This window comes from Narcine bancroftii, chromosome 6 (assembly GCF_036971445.1).
Source record: "Narcine bancroftii isolate sNarBan1 chromosome 6, sNarBan1.hap1, whole genome shotgun sequence".
In the NCBI taxonomy this organism is placed as follows: domain Eukaryota; kingdom Metazoa; phylum Chordata; class Chondrichthyes; order Torpediniformes; family Narcinidae; genus Narcine; species Narcine bancroftii.
Window position 1 is genome coordinate 141,097,844 of NC_091474.1, and position 21,587 is coordinate 141,119,430.

General features: G+C 38.1%; 2 protein-coding genes across 6 annotated transcripts in view; one reads left to right on the forward strand and one right to left on the reverse strand.

The window, feature by feature from the left end:
* Positions 1-21,587, reverse strand: part of eipr1 (EARP complex and GARP complex interacting protein 1) — a 109,410-nt gene that overhangs the window by 85,467 nt on the left and 2,356 nt on the right. The window contains exon 2 of the mRNA XM_069886197.1: positions 14,109-14,192. Within this exon, the coding sequence (XP_069742298.1) occupies positions 14,109-14,192 (84 nt within the window). The remainder of the gene's footprint in view (positions 1-14,108; positions 14,193-21,587) is intronic.
* Positions 1-21,587, forward strand: part of trappc12 (trafficking protein particle complex subunit 12) — a 99,628-nt gene that overhangs the window by 2,054 nt on the left and 75,987 nt on the right. The gene's annotated exons all lie outside the window — the stretch shown is intronic.

Here is a 21,587-nt window from a genome sequence, read left to right on the forward strand (position 1 = left end):
TTGTCAGCCACAAACGAGCCTGCAGCTGACGTGGACTTTTTACCCCCTCCATAAATCTTCGTCCGCGAAGCCAAGCCAAAGAAGAATGATGCATACACTACCCCACTGGCCCATACAGCTGCAGTAGTGAACCATGAACCATCACAGGTACTGCAGGTATGTGAGAAGGATTCTTTGGCAGGGCTGCCTGATAACCTTCCAGTTACTCTTGAGAAACTTATAATACGAAACCTAAATGCTTCTTCTGTAGTTTCACTTATCATTCATGGGATAACTGTCCAGCACGAGAGGCTACTTGTTATAAATGTGCCAAGAAAGGACATTATGCTCAGGTGTGCAAACCCAAGGCCTCACCAAGCTCATTGACAACAGTGGTCAATTCTCACATACTGGCTACATTTACAAATGTGCCACAAGGACTCACTCAAGCGACTGTGAATGGTAAAAGGTTAAGTGCTCTGTTGGATTCATGCAGCACTGATAGTTACATTAGCGATAAAGTCACATGGGAACTAAATCTAAAGGTTCACCCATCCTGTAATTCTAATTGTACAATTAAATTGAGTAAAGCTTGGAGAGCAGCCACCAACTTTTTAATTCTCACAATTACCTATCACAGCCTTGTTACAATCAGGGACTGCTCCGACACCACAAAAGGTGACACCACAAAACACCACACTATTACCAAGTTACTTTTTTTTTGCACGGCATTAACTGCATTCTTGTTTATTTTTATTTGTATTCATTGTCTCTTTTTAATTCAATTAAGTATACTGTTGTAGTTGTTTCCAAAGTACCTGTTCAGCTGTAACCCTAACCACACATGATAATGAACTCGTTAACATGGGCAGGACTTTCCATTTCAATTAGACTGATCCTGCACTGCATTTTGCAGGAAGTCTGAAACAAAAATAGAAAATGAGTGCATTTCTGCAGGAGAACTATTCTAATTAAGGGTAGTTTTACAATGGGAAGAAATCGATGCACATATTCACAACAATGAAATGTTTTCTTTAAATAAAAAGGACTCACTCATTTCAAGCACAAGCTACCAAATGAAATAAAATAATAATACAATTACAAACCATCCTTACCCAAGTGAAATGGAAGATTGCACAAATATTCCATTTTTAAAGTCTAAGAACAGAAGACATTGAATCAGGTGAAGACCACACAGCCCCTCATACCTACTTTGTTATTCACTAAGATCTTGACTCTTCTTCTTCTTTGGCTTGGCTTCGCGGACGAAGATTTATGGAGGGGGTAAAAAGTCCACGTCAGCTGCAGGCTCGTTTGTGGCTGACCAGTCCGATGCGGGACAGGCAGACACGATTGCAGCGGTTGCAAGGGAAAATTGGTTGGTTGGGGTTGGGTGTTGGGTTTTTCCTCCTTTGCCTTTTGTCAGTGAGGTGGGCTCTGCGGCCTTCTTCAAAGGAGGCTGCTGCCCGCCAAACTGTGAGGCGCCAAGATGCACGGTTTGAGGCGTTATCAGCCCACTGGCGGTGGTCAATGTGGCAGGCACCAAGAGATTTCTTTAGGCAGTCCTTGTACCTTTTCTTTGGTGCACCTCTGTCACGGTGGCCAGTGGAGAGCTCGCCATATAATACGATCTTGGGAAGGCGATGGTCCTCCATTCTGGAGACGTGACCCATCCAGCGCAGCTGGATCTTCAGCAGCGTGGACTCGATGCTGTCGACCTCTGCCATCTCGAGTACCTCGACGTTAGGGGTGTGAGCGCTCCAATGGATGTTGAGGATGGAGCGGAGACAACGCTGGTGGAAGCGTTCTAGGAGCCGTAGGTGGTGCCGGTAGAGGACCCATGATTCGGAGCCGAACAGGAGTGTGGGTATGACAACGGCTCTGTATACGCTTATCTTTGTGAGGTTTTTCAGTTGGTTGTTTTTCCAGACTCTTATGTGTAGTCTTCCAAAGGCGCTATTTGCCTTGGCGAGTCTGTTGTCTATCTCATTGTCGATCCTTGCATCTGATGAAATGGTGCAGCCGAGATAGGTAAACTGGTTGACCGTTTTGAGTTTTGTGTGCCCGATGGAGATGTGGGGGGGCTGGTAGTCATGGTGGGGAGCTGGCTGATGGAGGACCTCAGTTTTCTTCAGGCTGACTTCCAGGCCAAACATTTTGGCAGTTTCCGCAAAGCAGGACGTCAAGCGCTGAAGAGCTGGCTCTGAATGGGCAACTAAAGCGGCATCATCTGCAAAGAGTAGTTCACGGACAAGTTTCTCTTGTGTCTTGGTGTGAGCTTGCAGGCGCCTCAGATTGAAGAGACTGCCATCTGTGCGGTACCGGATGTAAACAGCGTCTTCATTGTTGGGGTCTTTCATGGCTTGGTTCAGCATCATGCTGAAGAAGATTGAAAAGAGGGTTGGTGCCAGAACACAGCCTTGCTTCACGCCATTGTTAATGGAGAAGGGTTCAGAGAGCTCATTGCTGTATCTGACCCGACCTTGTTGGTTTTCGTGCAGTTGGATAATCATGTTGAGGAACTTTGGGGGACATCCGATGCGCTCTAGTATTTGCCAAAGCCCTTTCCTGCTCACGGTGTCGAAGGCTTTGGTGAGGTCAACAAAGGTGATGTAGAGTCCTTTGTTTTGTTCTCTGCACTTTTCTTGGAGCTGTCTGAGGGCAAAGACCATGTCAGTGGTTCCTCTGTTTACTTCAGAAGCATATTCCCATAACCTTTTAGTTCCCTTAATACATGAAAATCCTTATCAATAATTTAATCCTCCTTTACAAATTTCTAAAATTTCCCCAATCATCAGGCACCCTGCTTTTTTGGCAATAATCCAAGTTATTCCTTCGATTGAAATGCAATCTTTAAATTTTTTTCATAGCTTTATAAAATTACTGATGACTGCAACAGGAAAAAAAAATGACAAAAAGAAGATTTATGATGGCATGGCAAAGTTTCCATCAGCTTATTTCAGGCTTTACAAGATTTCATTGGGCATGTCAATAAAACAAGAACATTTTAGAGAAAAGAGGAGCCTTTGGCTAAATTCAACATGCAGTTTAAGGCAAAATATCAAAAATAAAAATTGGATCTCAATGATCTGAGAACTCTGTTGTAATTGGAGTTAAGAGAGAGATTGTCTTCATCAACAATTGTTATAACATTGTTTAAATTATAAGGGATGGAGTACTATGTTACCTTAATAACAGTTATTGGGGTATTCCTGAAATCTGCTGTCAGCGACAGAAAAGTTTAGCGGAGCAAAAATCAGTTGTTTGTGTATTTGTTAACATTAGGATATCTTCAAACAGTTAGCTGAATTTATTTTTGAAAGCAGCATGTATGTGGACATTGTCTTCTAAAAGATGTTTAATATAGTATGTGAAGACCAGCAAAAACAAAAACAAAAAGAAATAGAAATAACCTTATATGAGCTGGTGAATTCTGAGGAGGTAAGAGATCAAGTTCTAAACACCAAATGCATCATGATTAGAGGCCTGTGAGAAGTGGGAAGGCCTGTGAGAAGTGGGAAGGCCTGTGAGAAGTGAGAAGGCCTGTGAGAAGTGAGAAGGCCTGTGAGAAGTGAGAAGGCCTGTGAGAAGTGAGAAGGTCTGTGAGAAGTGGTATTCCATTTATATGGGATCTTAAAATGTGGAAGCACAAAACAAAAGCAGGATAAAGACAAAGTGAGTGAACAAATCTATGCCAGACACAGAGCCTCTATGAATGCAAGAACTAGAAACTGGGAAGGAGCATTATATTCAATGAGAGTTCATGGTCATATACAGTACCATGTTCAGATGAACCAAAATTCTTGTTTGCAGCATCCAAAAAGGAACAATATCAAAAATGTAAATGAGCAGTAATGCAAGACAGATAATAAACATCAAAATATAGATAAATTAATATTCACAGTTGCAGTTAGTACAAAAAAATCTGACATTTCAGTTGCACAGACTGATTTTTTTTGGTGATCCTGGGGTGGTTTCTGGTTGGGGGTGGAGTTGTACTGGAAGGTTAAAAGCCTGATCGCTGACAGAAGAAAACCATTCTTGAACCTGGAGGTGCTGGACTTCTGCCTGAAGGAAGCTCTGAGAAGTTGAGATAATGATGTCCACTACTTCAAAACATTCTGCTTAGTAAGGGGGAATAACAATTAGCACAACACTGTTACAGCGCCAGTGACCCAATGTATGTTTGTGTGAGTTTCTCTGGGTGCTCTGGTTTCCTCCCTCAAAACATATGGGGATTGTAGGTTAATTGGGGTATTTCAACGGCATGGACTCGAGGGCTGGAACCCAGACAGACATGGAGAAAACATCGAGACACCACCAAACTTGAGCCAGAGTGGCTGGTGTTGAAATAGTGTTGCACTTGCCGCTGTACTAACCAGAGCATTGCTCCTGTATCTACTTGTCTTGTTCCATCAGAATTTTATGTTCCAATGAGATTCCCTTTCATTTCTTCTAAAATCTAATGAGTATTACTCGCGTCCAGCCAATATTTCTTAATACACCAATTCTGCTGTATGAATCAGTCAGGTGAACTTTCATGGCATGCCCTCAATAGCAAGAATGTCCTTCCTCAGATTAAACCAAAACTGCACACAATACTTAAGGTGTGGCCTTACTGGGGCAGCAAGGCCTCCCTGCTTCTCTAGCTCTCATAACAAAGGCCCAACATGCTTTGTTCACCACCTGCTGTACCTGGATTCCAGTCTTCAATACTGGAGGCTGTGCTGGTGGCAAGAGAAAAACTGAGCCAAACCTCACAGCTGATCACCAATGGCAACATCTGACCCTAGGGTGGCCATTTCCACATGTCCAGAATAGAGGGCTTCCCTCGGTGCTGTGCGCGTATTTGTGCGGGTGTGCGGACACACACACTGTCTAGTGGTCATTTGTGCAAATGTGTGCATTCAAACAAAACGCATCCAGCTGAGAGGAATCGCAGCTTCAGAAAACTCAGAAGAACAAAAAAGTCAGTCTCCAACTTGCCACACCTCCACTGACCACTGCATTAAAGTAATGATGTTTTTACTTTTTTATTGTTTAAAGAAACATTTCTAAGCTAGATCTCAGATATTATGCATATATATCATATATTAATATTTGTCACAATTCCCCACATAATATTTATCTGAGGTATACACTTATAGGGAGAAGAAAGAACAAGAAAATTAATTAAACTATATATAAGTAGGGAGTGATTTTAAAAAAAATCATTGATTTGTAAAAACAAGGCCAGGCCTATGAAGTATGATATAGTTAAACCATTCTTCCTAGTATGAATCAAATTGTTCCAACTTATGATTAATTGATGCTATTATCGTCTCCATTTTATAAATGTCCATTATAATTTCCTTCCATGTGTTTAAAGTTGGGCTTTCCTGTGATAACCATTTCCTGGTAGGAGTCTTTTTACCAGCCATCAGCAGTATATTCATTAAATATTTATCTATTTTCAAACATACTTGAGCTATTTCACATTTAAAAATATCTTGCAGGGCATTGTGTGTTCCACTTCAATAATCTTTGATAACAGGGCAGTCCCAAAAAAATATGGTAATAGTTTGCATTTTGATTTCCACAATTTCTCCAGCAAACAGGGAGGTTACGATCATAATGGGATTTCTGAGAGGCTGCACTAAAGTATCTTATCAGGTTTTTCCACCCAAACTCCCTCCATTTCTGTGAACTGGTACACTTTCATTGATACCTCAATATTATTTTCCAGTCTTGTTTTTCTCATAAGTGCTTCTCTTTAAGCATTTCAAAACTTAGAAAATTAAAAAAATTTGAATCAAAACCAAGTTACTCACCCTCCTTTGCGCCAGAAGTACACACCTGCGCCCTGCCTTAAACATTCCGGAGTCCTGTCCCAACCCCTCCTCCACGTCAGCATGCGGGCACATGCACTGGTTGGCCCTGGTACTCAAATCCATAGCGCATGCACAAAAGAAGAAACATGGCTGCGCACCCCCTTCAGACCCTGGGATGCTGCAAGTTATCGGGTAATTGTGTACCTCTGCCACCTCCCTTGCCAGTTTTGCAGATTCTGCCCCTTAAATTATCTTCCATTTGGGAGTGTTGAGCCTACACCCTCAAATGTACATGCATAATAACTCGCGATAGGTTACCCTGTTGGTAAAAATAATTTGGTATTATCTGAATGAATTGAGCTCTGGCTCAACAGGCTGAATGTTGTATTATTTAGTTGAGGAGTTGGAAGGAAGTAGATCTGCATTGGGCGAGTGTTAGGTTTAAGAAATATTTTTTCTGATGAATGGTGTACTGTTTCAAAATACAAACATTGGCAGTGGAAGAGAAGCAAGGCATATCATCTATAAAATAACCAGGAAAAAAAAAATTGGAAGAAAAATCAATGCAACTTTAAGCACGTTATAAATTTCTTGTATTTTCTAACTTCTAATTCAGTCAAAATTCACTGGAGCAAAACCCAATAAATTACAAATGAAGAAAGCAAATATGCTTTTAACACACCCCTTCCTTTCATTCCTGGACTTTTTAAAAAGGAATGTCTGCTGTCTAAAAACCAGCGAGATGGAATGGGGGGGTGGGTCATTCCAGTCCCAGCATTTTTCTGGCAGCAGACTTAGTAACAGTCCCGGAATGTTGACTGCGCAAACGGCAGTTCTGGCATTCTGGTGCCAATTTGGGTAAGGATATGTATGTGTACTGTAATTTTTTTTGTGTGTGTATTTATGGGTAAGTATTTAAAACTTGGACAAAACATGCAAGTAGAACAACAGGAGAAATCTTTTTAACAATAATACCACTGCCCCGTGACCCACTGATGGCCAGACAAGCAATTTTGATAAGATGGAAAGACAGCATAGCCCCAACTCTTATGAAAAGGTGACAGGATGTTATGTTTTGCTTGAGTTTGGAGAAAGTTAGACATAATAGTAGAGATCAAGTTTGAATTTGACAAGATATGGGCCCATTCATGGACTGTTATCATAAATTGATTACTTAAGTAGGGGCACTCTGGAGGATTTCTATCCGATGTCCAAGAGCCAATACTTGATTCTTCATAAATTATTTGATGGTGACCGTATTTAGTGAGAGGGGTTGAATTTTTTAAGAAAATTTTTTTCTGTTGTTCTCATTTTTGTATTTTTTATAACTAGAAGAGATAAGCACAATGTATATCTCAATATTAGAATATGAGGTGGAATTCTCAAGGATATTTCACTTTTTTTGAGAATTATATAAGACAATGTAGAATTTAAACATGACATTTTTTATTGCATTATATAAAGCTATACAATGAATTAATATCTAAATATATACATGTAATATTTTTCTCTATCAAATTAATAAAAATGTTTTATAAAGAGAAGGAGGGGGTGAATGCTCAGTTTACTGAATGTATTCAGGAGTCACTGTCAGACCTTTTATATACAAACAATTTAGTAGAACATATGCATACACTTTCCCATGCACTTTTATACATTGTGCGTGTATGTTTTATTCAATCGTGCTCATATTTTCCCATACTCCTTTATAAATTGTGTGCATGTTTTATTCCTGCTACAATTTTCCCACACTCTTCAATTATTTGTTGTATGTTAATAAAAGTAACGTTTGATTGCAAACCCTTGTGTCCAGACTCATCTCTCACAAACAAACCTGACACATTCTTAACACAACAATGACCAATGCAGGGACCGACAGCATTACTGTTGGCGTTACTCACCGTTATCATCCTGATTTCAATCTCCCATACAAGACCGGAGGAATATTTTTGGATCATTTTTTGGGGAAAAAAAAAGTGGGTCTAACATGCCATCATATATGGTATGGTATAGTCACCAACACCAATGCTGTTGAGTTACATGTCCCTCCTCTTTTGCTCGCAGAATGTGGCTAGCTATATAAAAAGATACACTGACCCGCAAAAGTGCCAGCTTTATTCGTTTCAGTATAAACGACCAAAGCTGGTTTAATGGCAGGTCTTTCTTATGGAAATATCGTGGGATTTCTGTGTAAAAAAACCATAAAAGTCAATGAACAAAAGGGCGTACTTTTGAAATATTTAATAATTCTACTCATATAATGAATTATAAAATTAAGAAATGTATGGATAGAATGAGAACATTTTTTAAACATTTCCATGTTGAAACATTATTGCATTAGATACAAGCCAGATTAAAGCAATTCCCCATGGAAAGCCTTGAATTATTTTATTTAGCTCTTTTTTCTATGATTCAAAAATATGCCACAATATTTCACAGGAGTATTATTAAACAAAAAATCAAACAAAACCAAGACAGGTACAGAGGATGAAAGGATAGATGACTTGAACACGCTACTGCATCACCAGATCCAGCTCCAACAGTGTCATCAAGTTTGCAGATGACACAACAGTAGTTGGCCTGATCAGCAACAATGATGAGTCGCACTATAGAGAAGAGGTGGAAAATCTGCTGAAATGGTGCAAGAGTAACAAGCTGAGTCTCAAGTTTGTCTAAGGAGATGATTGTGGACTTCAGGAGGACCAGGAACGACCACCCTCCACTTTACATCAACAACTCTGTAGTGGGGAGAGTGAAGAGTACCAAGTTCCTCTAATGACCTATTGTGGATACACAATATTTCCTCACTTGTCAGGAAGGTGCAACATCTACTGCATTCTGAGAAAAAGTGGACAAGACTACTGGCCACCATTATCTCATCCTTCTACAGGAACTCTATCGAGAGCATCCTGGTTGGCTGCATCACAGTGTGGTATGGTTGCTGCAGAGAAATGGATCAGAGGCAGATCCACAGGACAATAAGAGTGGCAGACAGGATCATTCGAGTCTCCCTACCCACCATCAATGTAATTCTACTGGGATCATTGTCTTAAGAGGGCACGCAAAATCATTGAGGTCCCCTTCTACCTTGCAAAATGCATTTCTCAGCAGCTCCCATCGGGAAAGAGATACAGGAATATCAGAGCCAGCACCACCAGGGTCAGGAAGAGCTTCTTCCCACAGACATTGAGAATGTTGAATGACCAAAAGAACAGCTCACACTAACCAGCCGAGACCCTCATACTCATGAAACATTATTTATTTATTTCTGTGCGTGAATACATGTCCTGCATTTGTATTGTCTGTATGCGTTGCATCCGTGTGTTTTGCACCGGGGATCGTGGAATGCTGTTCTGTTGAGTTGTACTTGCGTAATCAGAATGCAATAAACTTGATAAAATATTTTGGCAGAGATTTGAAAGTTTAAAGGGAGAAAAAAATAGTGATTTGGAGAAAGAGTGGTTAAGAGGTTTAATAAATTCCAGAGTTTAGGGTCTTGGCAGCAGAAAGGTGGAGGAATTCAATTTAGGATGAGCAAGAACCCAAGTTAAAGCAGCATGGATACATGGGGGGAGTTACAAGATTGGAACTAAGTACAGACTTCAAAAAAGACAAGGCAATGGAAATATTCAAAAATAAGGAGCATCGTACAGTTGCAAGGGTGATATGTTCCCATTGTATCGAACAGAACCCAGCCAACCCCTTCTCATTCAGTCATATTTTCATACTGGCCTTCAGCTAAAGAATTTACATTATCAAAGTAAAATAATTTTCTTGAAGGGATGCATGAACATAAATTATGCATCCTTACTTATTTTAAATTTATGGGAATTCGGATGCAATTTTATTTCCTTCAGATTCTTATTAATAAGTTATTGACAACTCTATATTCACATTTAACTTCTCCCCACTGCACTTACCTTGTAAAGGTATTACATTTATAGGAGGGCAGCATTGTTAGCACAACAGTTAGTGCAAGACTACTACAGAGCCAGCGACCCGGGCTCGAATCCGGTACTGTCTGTCAGGAGTTTGTACATTCTCATCTGTCTACATGGATTTCCTCTGGGTGCTCTGGTTTCCCCTCACCTTTCAAAAATGTATGGACGTTGTAGGTTAATTGGGTTATTTAGGCTGCATGGTCATATGAGCTGGAAGGCCTGTTACCGTGCTGTATGTCTAAATTTAAATTAATCAAGGTATAAACGGAACTGCGGGATAAAAGTTGTAATTCTGAACTTTTCAAGAGATTTTCCAACAATTTCTGACTCCTCTCCCCTCCATCCCCACCCCCAAACTAATACTCATACATTAGATATACACTAACATTAGATATACATTAACACTGAACCAAAGCCCACAAGTAAAACCTCGAGGGCCAGTCTCTTTTGTTATTTCTCATCAATGTTTTGCAATAATGAATTACTTTTTATTACTTCATGCAAGTTTGTGAATGAGCCTGTTTGACAGAAGGCATTTAATATGAACTTGAACTTTCTTTACGCAAAATATTCACACGTCTTTTTCAATGGGGAGTCCTGAACAGCAGTCAAAGCTGTGAACCAGGATGAAATTTCTCACCCTGGTGCCAGTAATATCCTATTTCCTCTGCCCCCTCCTTCACCAGTTAAATTCTGGCAACTTAAATTTTCCTGACCCAAATAGTGAAGCTACTCATGGGACAATCTTACTAATCTGTGCTGACCAACTTGTCAATGTAGTCATAGATATCTTCAGCATCTCGTGGTACCCACCTGTTTCAAACAGGCCTCAAATGTACCTGTGCCTAACAAGAGTGTGGTAACCTGCCTAAATGACTACTGACCAGTGGTATGCAAATCCATAGTGATGAAGTGCATAGAGGCTGGTGTTGAAGCATATCAGTTCTTGTCTGAGCGGCAATATGGATCTGTTCACCAACAGGTCTATGACAGATGCAATCTCATGGAGTCTACACAAAGCCTTGGAATACTGGGACAGCAAAGATGCAAATATTCAGATGCTTTTTTTAAAATCGACTACAGTTCATCATCCCCTCAAAAATGACCAGCAACTACAAGACCTGGGCCTCAATACACCACTGTATAATTGGATCCTGGATTTCCTCAGGTCAAGAACACAATCAATGAGATTGGTAAGAACATCGCCTCCACAATCTCCATCAGTACTGGAGCACCACAGAGCTTCATTTTTAGCCCCCTGCTCAGTCACTTTACACCTATGACTGTGTGGCTTGGTATGACAATAAATTTACAAATTTACTGATGATTCCATAGTAGTGAGTTGTATAAAAGTGGATGATGAGTCAGCATACAGGAGGGAGCTTGAAAACTTGGCTGAATGGCATACTAACAAGGAGGTCTTTGTGCCCTTCAGGTGAGAAAAACCAGAGGTGTATGATCCAATGATCATTGGGGGGAATCCAAGGTAGAGAGAGTGACCACATTTAAAATCCTGGAAATCACTATTCCAGAGGGCCTATCCTGGATCCAACACACAAACATCATGTGAGGAAAGCACATTGGCACCTCAACTCCCTCAGGAATTTGTGGAAGTTTGGTATGATATTTGGAAACCTTGGTAAACTTCAACAGATGTGTAGTGAAAATTGTGCTGACTGGCTGCATTATGGCCCAATATCTCGGAGTGCTGCAAAAGGTAGTGGATATAATCCAGGACATACAGGAAAAATTCCCCCCACCATCAAGAAAATCTTCATGGAACGTTGTTGTTGGAGAGCAGCAGCAATCATCAAGGATCCTTATCACCCAGGACATGCTCTGTTTTCACTGCTCCCATCAGGAAAGAGGTACAGGTGCCACAAGACTATCACCAGCAGGTTCATGAACAGTTGCTACCCTTTCAAAAATCATACTCCAAAATAACAAACTCAATCAGAGACTCATTTAAGGATCCTTTCTTTGCATGGACATTGAATTTGCATTTTTGTAGTATTATTGTGATTTTTATTTATTTATCATAATTGAATCACATGTTGACTCATCTTTTTTCTCACTTTTTAAAAATATCGACATGTGGATTGATATTTATATTATTGTTAATATTATGGATAGTGATGTTTTACTTTTTGACTATTCTTCATTTTGACTGCATGTTGATTGAAAATTCTCAAAATTAAATTCGTACTTTGCACTTTATTAATATTTATTTACTGTGTTGGAGTTTGTTTGTACTTCCTTCTTGTTTACATTTCTCTCATTTGTATACATATCTTTTCTTGAGTACAGTTTTTCTGCACTACCGATAAGTAGAAATTTTATCTGAACCGCAAGAAAAAGAATTTCAGGACTCTATGTAATGAGATGTATGTACTGTGACAATAAATCTAAACTTTGAACATTAAGGGCAACACGGTTTGTGTAGCAGTTAGCACGACGCAAGGAAGAATCCAGCACTCTCTTTAAGGAATTTGTAGGTCCTCCTGATGACCTGCATGGGTTTTCCCTGGATGCTCCAGTTTTCTCTTACCCTCCAAAACCTATGGGACTGTAGGTTAAAAGAGTTTAATTAATCTGGCAGCTCGGGTTTCAATGACCGGAATCAGCTTCTACCGTGTTGCAAATTAAAAAAAAACACACTATAGGAAAGCCAAGCAATACTCCTCTCCCAAACACAGCTTCTCCACAGACACTCTCAAGGTAACAGGAGACGCTGCAGATGCTGCCACCAGGAGCTTAACACAATTTGCTGGAGGAACTCAGTGGGTTGAGCAGTAATGGTGGGAGAAATAGAATTGACAACAGTTCAGACTGGGTCTCTTCATCAAGACTAAAGAGTCCAGAGGGGAGACAGCTAGAATAATTAGAACAGAGTAGGAGAGGTTGGATCCAGAAATGTATAATGAGATAAACATCAGTTGCTGCTAAAAGATCATAGCTCAGTGAAAGACAACATTTGAGCTGCTCAAAAGTTACTCATCAGAATACAGCATTGTTGGATCGCAAGATTGCAAGCTGAGGGACACACTGAAGTTGGAGCAAAGGCTCTGTAGAACAAGCCTCCAATATGGGGTCCTTCTGCCACTGGACACTTAATGGCAAGCTTGTCACAAATGGAGTGTTAGGGAATGACACGTTAATAACACTTTGGAACAATGTAAATATAGTAAGTTAACTGTAGCTCGGTACCACAAAACACCATCTACAAATTTGTCGATGATACCATGGTAGTGGGTTGTAGAAAGGAAGAGGATGAGTTAGCTTACAGGATGGAGATTGAAAACTTGGCTGAATGGAGCACAAACAACAACCTTGCACTCAATATCACCAAAACCAAGCAGCTGATCGTTGACTTAAGGAAAGGAAAGCCAAAGATGTACAATCCAGTGATCATTGGGGGATCAGAGGTGGAGAGGGTGAGCAAATTTAGGTTCTTGGGATTCACTATCTCGGAGGATCTTTCCTGAACCCAATATACCAATGGCATCGTGAAGCACATCAGCACCTCTATTTCCTCATGAATTTGCTGAGGTTTGGTATGACACCAGAAACTCTGCAAATTTCTAGAGGTGTGGCAAAAAGTGTGCTAACCACCTGCATCACAGCCTGGTATAGGAAAACCAATACCCCTGAGCTTAAAGGCCTCCAAAAGGTAGTGGACACAGCACAGGACATAACAGGCAAAACCCTCCCCACTATTGAGTACATCTACAGGGAACGCTGCTATCAGAGGGCAGCAACAATCATCAAAGACCCTCACCACCTAGCATATGCTCTGTTCTCAATGCTGCCATCAGGAAAGAGGTATAGGTGCCACAAGACTTGCACGGCCAGGTTCAGGAACAGACCAACAGACTCCTCAATGACAAACTCAATCAGAGACTCAGGTAAGGACTCTTATTGTGCACTTTATTGATTTTGTTTGTTCTCTCTGTATTGCACAGTTTGTTTACATTCATTATCCGTTTATAGTTCTTTTATTTATTTCCATATTTTCGCTGTGTAGTTTGTTTTTTGCACTACCAATTAGTGGTAATTCTGCCGTGCCCACAAGAAAAAAAGAATCTCAGGGTTATATGTGATGTCATGTATGTACGCTGAAAATAAATCTGAAATCTAATGCAATGACATAGAATGATTGAAAACAGGGCAAAATCCCATAATATGCAAGAGTAGACTTTATACAGAAATACATAAATTTACAAATATGTAGGTAGTATTAAATATTACAAATATATTTTACAAATAAAATTATTTTGTAAAATTAATACTTATTAAGCTCACATCGTAAGAGTTTATAGTTTTATCTTTATTCCTAAAATATTCAGCATTTTATACCAAATCTATCAATGATATTCACCTGATTATCATACTTCAGAGACTGAGTTCCCACCAGGAATCTTATTGCATCTGTTTCTGCGGTCTGTGGTGCTAAAGCACGTGCCTGTAAAATAAAAATTGCACATCTGAATTTTTCTGGTCTTGTCAGTGCATTATCTCACGTTTTTGCTTTTTGCTAATCACAGGTTTAAAGTTTCCAATCATAAACTTCCATCAGGTTGAAGACACACAGGTTTGAACCTCCAGATTTAAGGGCAGTTCCTGTCCTGCTTTTATCAGTCCCTGAAAGGACCTTCCATCATTATACTGTGCACTATCCCTCATACTTTCGCTTTTATTCTTGCTCTATATTGAGTTGCCTGTATCTTGGTACATCTGACAATAAACAATTAAATTAACAAATCAAGAAGAAAGACACAATTTGACACTAAAAAGGCCACTGGACCACAAAACAATTGTTCATAGCTGGGCTCATGAAAAATGATAAAACATTTGGAAACGAAGGGCACTGGCAACTTCAGATGCTGGAATGTGAAGCAAAACATAAACTGCAAGAAACATTCAGCAGGTGAAGTTGCATCTGCATAGGCAAATGGAGGGTCACTTTTTACACCAAGAATTGGACAGAACATAGACTTATTTGGCACAAATATCAAATTGGTCAGTCTGTCAGAGGACTGTTTTGATTCACAAGTAGGCTTGTAATTTTGTCACAACTTCAACCCAACCCATTTTCAAATTGAAGGTAAAGTATCATATAAATCGGTTTTCAAATGGAACACATCTACATACCAATTCTCAAACATTCTGATGCCTTCAAATACATTTCATCTGATTAAGGGGCAACTGAATTTGTCTCTTATCTTCGGCTCTTTCTTCATTATTCCTTTACCCATTCACTCATAGACTGATGCAAGGAAAGTAATACAGAGACCTTGATGAAGGGCTCAAGCACAAAATGTTGATTATGTATCTTTATCTTTACTTGATGAAGTACACTGTTTGATCTGCTCAGTTTCTCCAGCATTGTGTTTTTACTTCAACCGTGGTGCCTGCGGGGGGCGTGGCAAGATGGCGTAAGGAACAGACGTGCCGTCCAGTCCTCTCCTGACTCTAACTTATTGTTTTGTCTTTAAGTGCCTGTTAAAACTTTTTTTTAGTTTATAAATAGTATGAGGTCTTGAATTAATACCTAATGGTACATTTGTTAAAAAAAAGTAAAAGGAAACATCAACAGATTGTTAAAAAATTATATTTTCCGAAATTATCTGAGCCTGCTTGTTTACAAAAAGCCAAGACTCAGCGTGAAATGGATCCAGGAAAACAAGCGAAGAATTCGGCCTTGGAGCTCCGTTCTGATTCCGTAAGTCTTTCTGAAGGTCGTTTTCAGCTGCCTTTAGAACAAAGGGCTGGCCGGATGCCAGTATTTCAAACAACGTCGACTGAGACTTTGACTGCTGAATTAGCTGGGGTGCCACCAGTTGGAGAGTTAAAGAGTTGTTATTTGACTGCTATACCACCAGTTATAACAGCTCTTCCAGATACTGATGTAACGAAGCTTTTAAAGGAGGTTTGGATCAAAGATAACCCTGATCATCAGCCAACTGATACTTCTGGGGGGTCTGTGGCAGGGGCTCTTACACGGAGTCAAACTGCAAGAAAAGCTACTAAATTAAAAGAAGGGATAGAAGGTCCTCTGATTCCACAAGACACCAGCAGAATCCCACCATGTCTGGATCTACTGATGTTGATATACTTTTCAAGAGTCTTGAACATAAGATATTTTCTTCAATGATGCATTTAGGTGATTCTATGAATAATCTTACTTCTAAGATTAATGCATTGGTGGATGTCAATACTCAACAGATGGCTGATTATGGAGCTTTTAAAGTTGAAACTATTGAAAGACTTGAGATGTGTGATCAAGGATTATCTGATGTACAAGATCAATTGCAAGATGTGAATAAAACAATTGAAATGTTACAGATTCAGAATAAAAATTTAGCTAAAAAGGTTGATTATTTGGAGAACCAATCCAGACGGAATAATGTGAAAATTGTCGGCTTGCCAGAAGTCATAGAAGGGCCAGATCCAAGAAAATTTTTCACTGAATGGATTCCACAAGTGTTGGGACAAGATAAGTTTTCTGAAGGTTTAATATTGGAATGGGCTCATAGAGCTTTGAGAAGGAGACCTTTTAAAACCAGCTAAAAGAAAAATACAATTGAACTGGAATGAGTGCAAAAAAGATTTATAAGAATGCTACTGGGACAGGAAATGTAAATTAGAAGGAGAGGCTAAACTGGCTGAAATTCTTCCCCTGGATCGGAGGAAGCAAAAGAAGACCTTATAGAGGATTATATAGACTAAATAGTCACAATCTTTTTTTCCAGGATCAAGAAATCTAAAACTTTAGGGCATAGGTTTAAGGCAAGAGGGGAAAGATTAAAAATGGACCTGTGGGGCACTTTTTACATACAGGTGGTAGGTATCTGGAAGAAGCTGACAGTTGAAGTGGTAGAAGCAGAGACAACTATAACATTTAATTGACTTTTAGTCAGGTACATGAATAGGTAAGGTTAAGAGTAAACAGACTGATATTGGCTTTTTTTTTATATATACTCGGTTTAAAATTATAAATCATCCCCATTGTGTTTATAGCAAGGACCTGAGGAAGTCTCAATCATATTGAATTCAAAAAAACTCTTAATTTGTAAGTATCTAAAATAATTATTCTTAGGTCATTTAAATTTAAAAGATAGTTGTTCAAATGAAGCTAAATTATTATGAATAAATAAATCCTTAAAAGATTAGATACCCAACTTAAATAATTCATGAAAAGCAGAATATTGTACAGAAGATGGAAAAAAAAATTAAATATAGGGCAAGTAAAAAATCTATGAAATCCAAAAATATTTCTAAATTGAAACCAAATTCTTTAAGTATGCTTAACAACAAAATTATTGATTAATTTGGAAGTAGGAAAAGGTAATGGCACTCCAAGTATCAAAATAAGAGAATATTTCAGAGTAGAATTAATTTCTAAATTAATCCAATTTGGAGAATTAAAAAAAAGGTTACATCTAATATTATCTGCCCAATAATAAAGTCTAAAACTAGGCAAGGCCAAGCAACTTTTCCTTTTAAGGTTTTGAAGGAAAACTTTATCAAGATGACGACTCTTATTTTTCCAAATATGAGGAAATAATTGAGCAGAGTGTATCAAAAAAAAGTTTTAGGAACAAACACAGGAACAACTTAAAAATGTACCAAAAAAAGAGGTAAAATATTCATCTTAATAACATTAATTTGCCCAATTAAGGACATTGAAAGAGGAGACCACTGAGAATAAAGACCTTTTAACATGATGATTCAATAAAGTAAGAAAATGCTCTTTAAACAAATGATTTTTTTGTAATAGTAGCATCTAAGTAATTAAATTGATTTTTAGCTATTTTAAAAGGAAGAGCAGTATCTAAAGAACTAGAAGAGTTAAACACAAGTAACTCGCTTTTCTGAAGACTTAATGTATGATCTGAAAATTAGCCAAATGACAAAATTCAAAAAATATCATTAGATTGGCAAAAGGCCACAGCTAATGGTTCTAATGCCAAATAACAAAGGGCTAAAAGGACAACCTTGTCTAGTTCCATGGTAGATTAAAAGGTTTGGATTTTAAAAGAGTTGGTAAGGAATGAGGCAACAGGAGATAAATATATCAATTTAATCCAATTGATAAATTTAGGGCCAAAATTAAATTTTTCTAACACTTTAAATAAATAATCCCATTCTACCTTGTCAAAGACTTTTTCAGCATCTAAGGAAATAACACATTTAAAGGATAAAACAGGAGGAGAATAGAGAATATTCAATAAGCAATGGATATCAAATTGTTAAAAATGGCCCTTAATAAAACTGGTTTAATCTTCAGAAATAAGAGGCATAATGTTTTCCAAACTAGAGGCAAATATTTTAGACAAAATCTTAGCATTGGCATTCAAAAGAAAAATTGGCCTATATGAAGAACAATCAGATCGATCCTCATTCTTTTTGGGAATAAATGAAATTGAAGTTTCATAAAAAGTAGCAGGTAATTTTCCAACTGTAAAAGATTCAGGAAAAAAAATGGAATCTAAATAGGGCACCAATGGTTAAGAAAAGGTTTTGTAAAGCTCAACTAGGAGGCCGTTGGGATCGAGAACCTTGCCAGATTGTGAAGAATTAATTCCTGTTATTACCTTGTCAGAAGAGACAGGCTTTTCCAACACTGTCTGGTTTTCTAACGAAAGCAAAGAAACAGTCAAATTATCTAGAAATTTCTCCATAAGAATTAGAAGATTCTGATTTATAAAAGTTGAAGTAAAATTGTCAAAATGCTTCATTTATTTCCACATGGTTAGTAGTAATAATCCTACATCAGGTATATATGATTTACTATTAAAATTAAAATCTAGGGATACCTCCCTTGATAAGATTTAAAAATTATGGAAGCAAGATCTTCAGGTCTCATTCTCAGATTCTATCTTAAAATTGGCAAATTCTTGCACTTTATATGCCCTTCATTCACTTCTACAATTTAATGTAGTACATCAAGCCTACTTTTCTAAAGTTCAATTGGCTAAATTGTATCCTAATATTTATTCGAATAGTAATAGATGCAAGGCTGAAGCGGGCATTTTATTACATATCTTTTGGTCTTGTTCCTCGATTTCCAAATTTTGGGATTTTCGTACCTTATAATGTAAATCTTATACCTGATCCTCAAATTGCTCTTTTTGGATCAATTAAGGTAACTGATTTGAAATTAAATGCGTCTCAATCCCATGTAGTCTCTTTTGCTTTCCTTATTGCTAGACGATCAATATTGATGAGATAGAAAGATGCTGTCCCTCCTACTCATACTCAATGGTTATATGGCATGTCGAACTGGAAAAAAACAATCAGATAGTTCTCAAATGTAACAGAATTAAACTTTTTAAGCTTATGGGTCTTTTTATTAATTTTTTCATAATCTATAAGATTAATTATATCTTGTCTTGTGAGTTGGTGTTTTTTTTAATAAATGGTAGTGAGATTGTATGTATTTACCAATTAACTTTGGAAGAAAGTGGGCAGAATTTGTTGCATAGTATCAATTTATTTTGTTTTATCTTTTTCAGTTAGCCACATGTTATAACTGATTAAATGATTACTTGATTATTTCCTTTTTTTTGCTTGATTGTTATATGTAGTTTATATGTAATAGATTTTCTTATACAAATCTGTCTTCTGTATATTTTCATATTACCTTTTTATATTTTGATAAATATGGCTTATACACTTCATACCATTATTGTAAAATTTAATAAAAATATTAAAATAGAAGAGTAAATGGACTGAACACAGGCAATTGGGACTAGCTTGCTCAGCATGGAAGAGCTGATTTCTGTGCTACAGAACTGTGTCTCTAAGATAATCTAGCACCCAAACTTGGCATTCAATAGTGTTAATGTTGCCAAATGTTCCACCATTAATAACATGGAGGAAAGTCGAGATCATAAGCTTAGCTGGATCAGCCACATCAATAGAAGAGCAGTTTTGAGACAAGCTATTTTGCAGTGAACGATTTGCCTATCGATTGCCAAACCTTCATCCCTACAAGGCACAAATCAGGAGTTGCAGCAAACTTCAGCAAAATTATAAAGACTGAAGAGACAAAGTAGAGACAGTGCTCCCCTGAAGGGTCCTAACGCACAGTCCTAATGCCGATGGCTCTGTACAGACTGGAAACAGCCCGTTAAAATCTTGCAACTGCAAGGTCTGGGCCCAAGATGGCAGTATGTGTTCAGCAGCAGCCAAGAGGGGATGCAAACTCCAGGGGAGCTGGACTGGCAAAAAAACTCAATAATGAGGAACTAACAAAATAAAGTTGACAAGGAATCTTAAACCTGAAACATCAGCTGATTTTTTTTTTGCCACAGAGGCTGCCTGATTTACTATGTGCTTCAAGCATTTGTTTTTTTTTTCAGATTTACCCCATCATAGTTTTATTTTTAAACAATTCACATAATGAGAAAAACTTTTTTTTTAAGTAGATAAATTACTTGAAATAGATGAGATGCAAAACACAATCTGCTCAAGGAACACAGCATCAGTGGGAGAAAAAGAATGGTTAATGTTTCATGCGAAAACCCTTTATCTCAATATTGGGTTTCTACTGAAAACATCAATCTCTGCAAAAGGGTTTCGCCTGAAATGTTGACCATTTTTTAAAAATGTCCCATTGATGCTTCATGGCTCCTGCTGCAGATCGTGTTTAGCTTCAGATTACAGCATTTGCAGCCCCCTCCGAATCTCTCGATGAGGTGCAATCTTGGCTGCTGAAGGAAAGGTGAAAATTGTGGAGATATTGGCCTTAATCTTTCAAATACGTACAGATATATGATTAGGTTGAGAACCAAAGCTGTTGCACCATTGTTCAAACACAAGAGTATCAGGATAAACCCAGCAATTACGGGCCAATTTAACCTCAATGAAGAAAAAAAGCTTTGAAAAAGTAGCATCCCTTTGGCGAGTATGCATTGATAAGGAAAAGTCAACATGGAATTATTGAAAGCAAATCACATTTCACTAATTTGACAACAGCATCTTGATGACGCAAGAGGATCAATGAGGAGCAAGCAGGTGATGTGCTATTTATGAACTTGTAAAAATCATTTGATTATAATGCCAAATAATAGTCCTGCCTTCAAAATTGAAGCTCTCGGAATGAAAGCGAAAGCAGCAACACAAATAGAAAGTTAGCCAAATGACAGAAAAGAGAAGTACTCCTTCAGCAACATGCCTTTTACCTCTCAGTAAAGATGTAATACAAAAATGTATACAGTGCAAGCATTTCTAATTCATTCTTCATTGTTAATGCACATTTATCTTGCACTGAATGAAATTAACCATTGGTAAATAAGTCAATGGCATTAGAATTGTTCCATCTACATTTGAAATTCAGAATCAGAATCAGTTTTATTGTCATGAACATGCATCACAAAACTTTTTTTTGTTTTGCATCAGCAGTATTGTGCATTGCTATAAATTACATGTCTGATATTACACAAAAATAAAATTAATTCAAGAGAAGATTTTTAAAAAGTGAAGTCGTGTCTGTGGTCTATTGTTCATTCAGAAATCTGATGGCAGAGAAGAAGCAGTTTTTTTGTAATGTTGGATATTCGTCCTCACCCTCCTGATAGTAGCAGAGCAGTGAGGAAAAGGCCTGGTTTGGGTAGTGATGGTTTTGGATGATAGATGCTGTTTTCTTGAGATGTCACCTCCTTTTGGAGTGGACTAATGCCCATGATAGCAATGGGTGATTTACAACCCTCTGTAGCCTTTTCCTGTCCTGTACATCGATTGGCACCTCCCTACCTGACAGTGATGTAACCAGTTAGAATGCTCTCCATGGTACACCTGTAGAAATTTGCAAGAGTCTTTGGTGTCATACCAAATCTGCTCAAACTCCTAA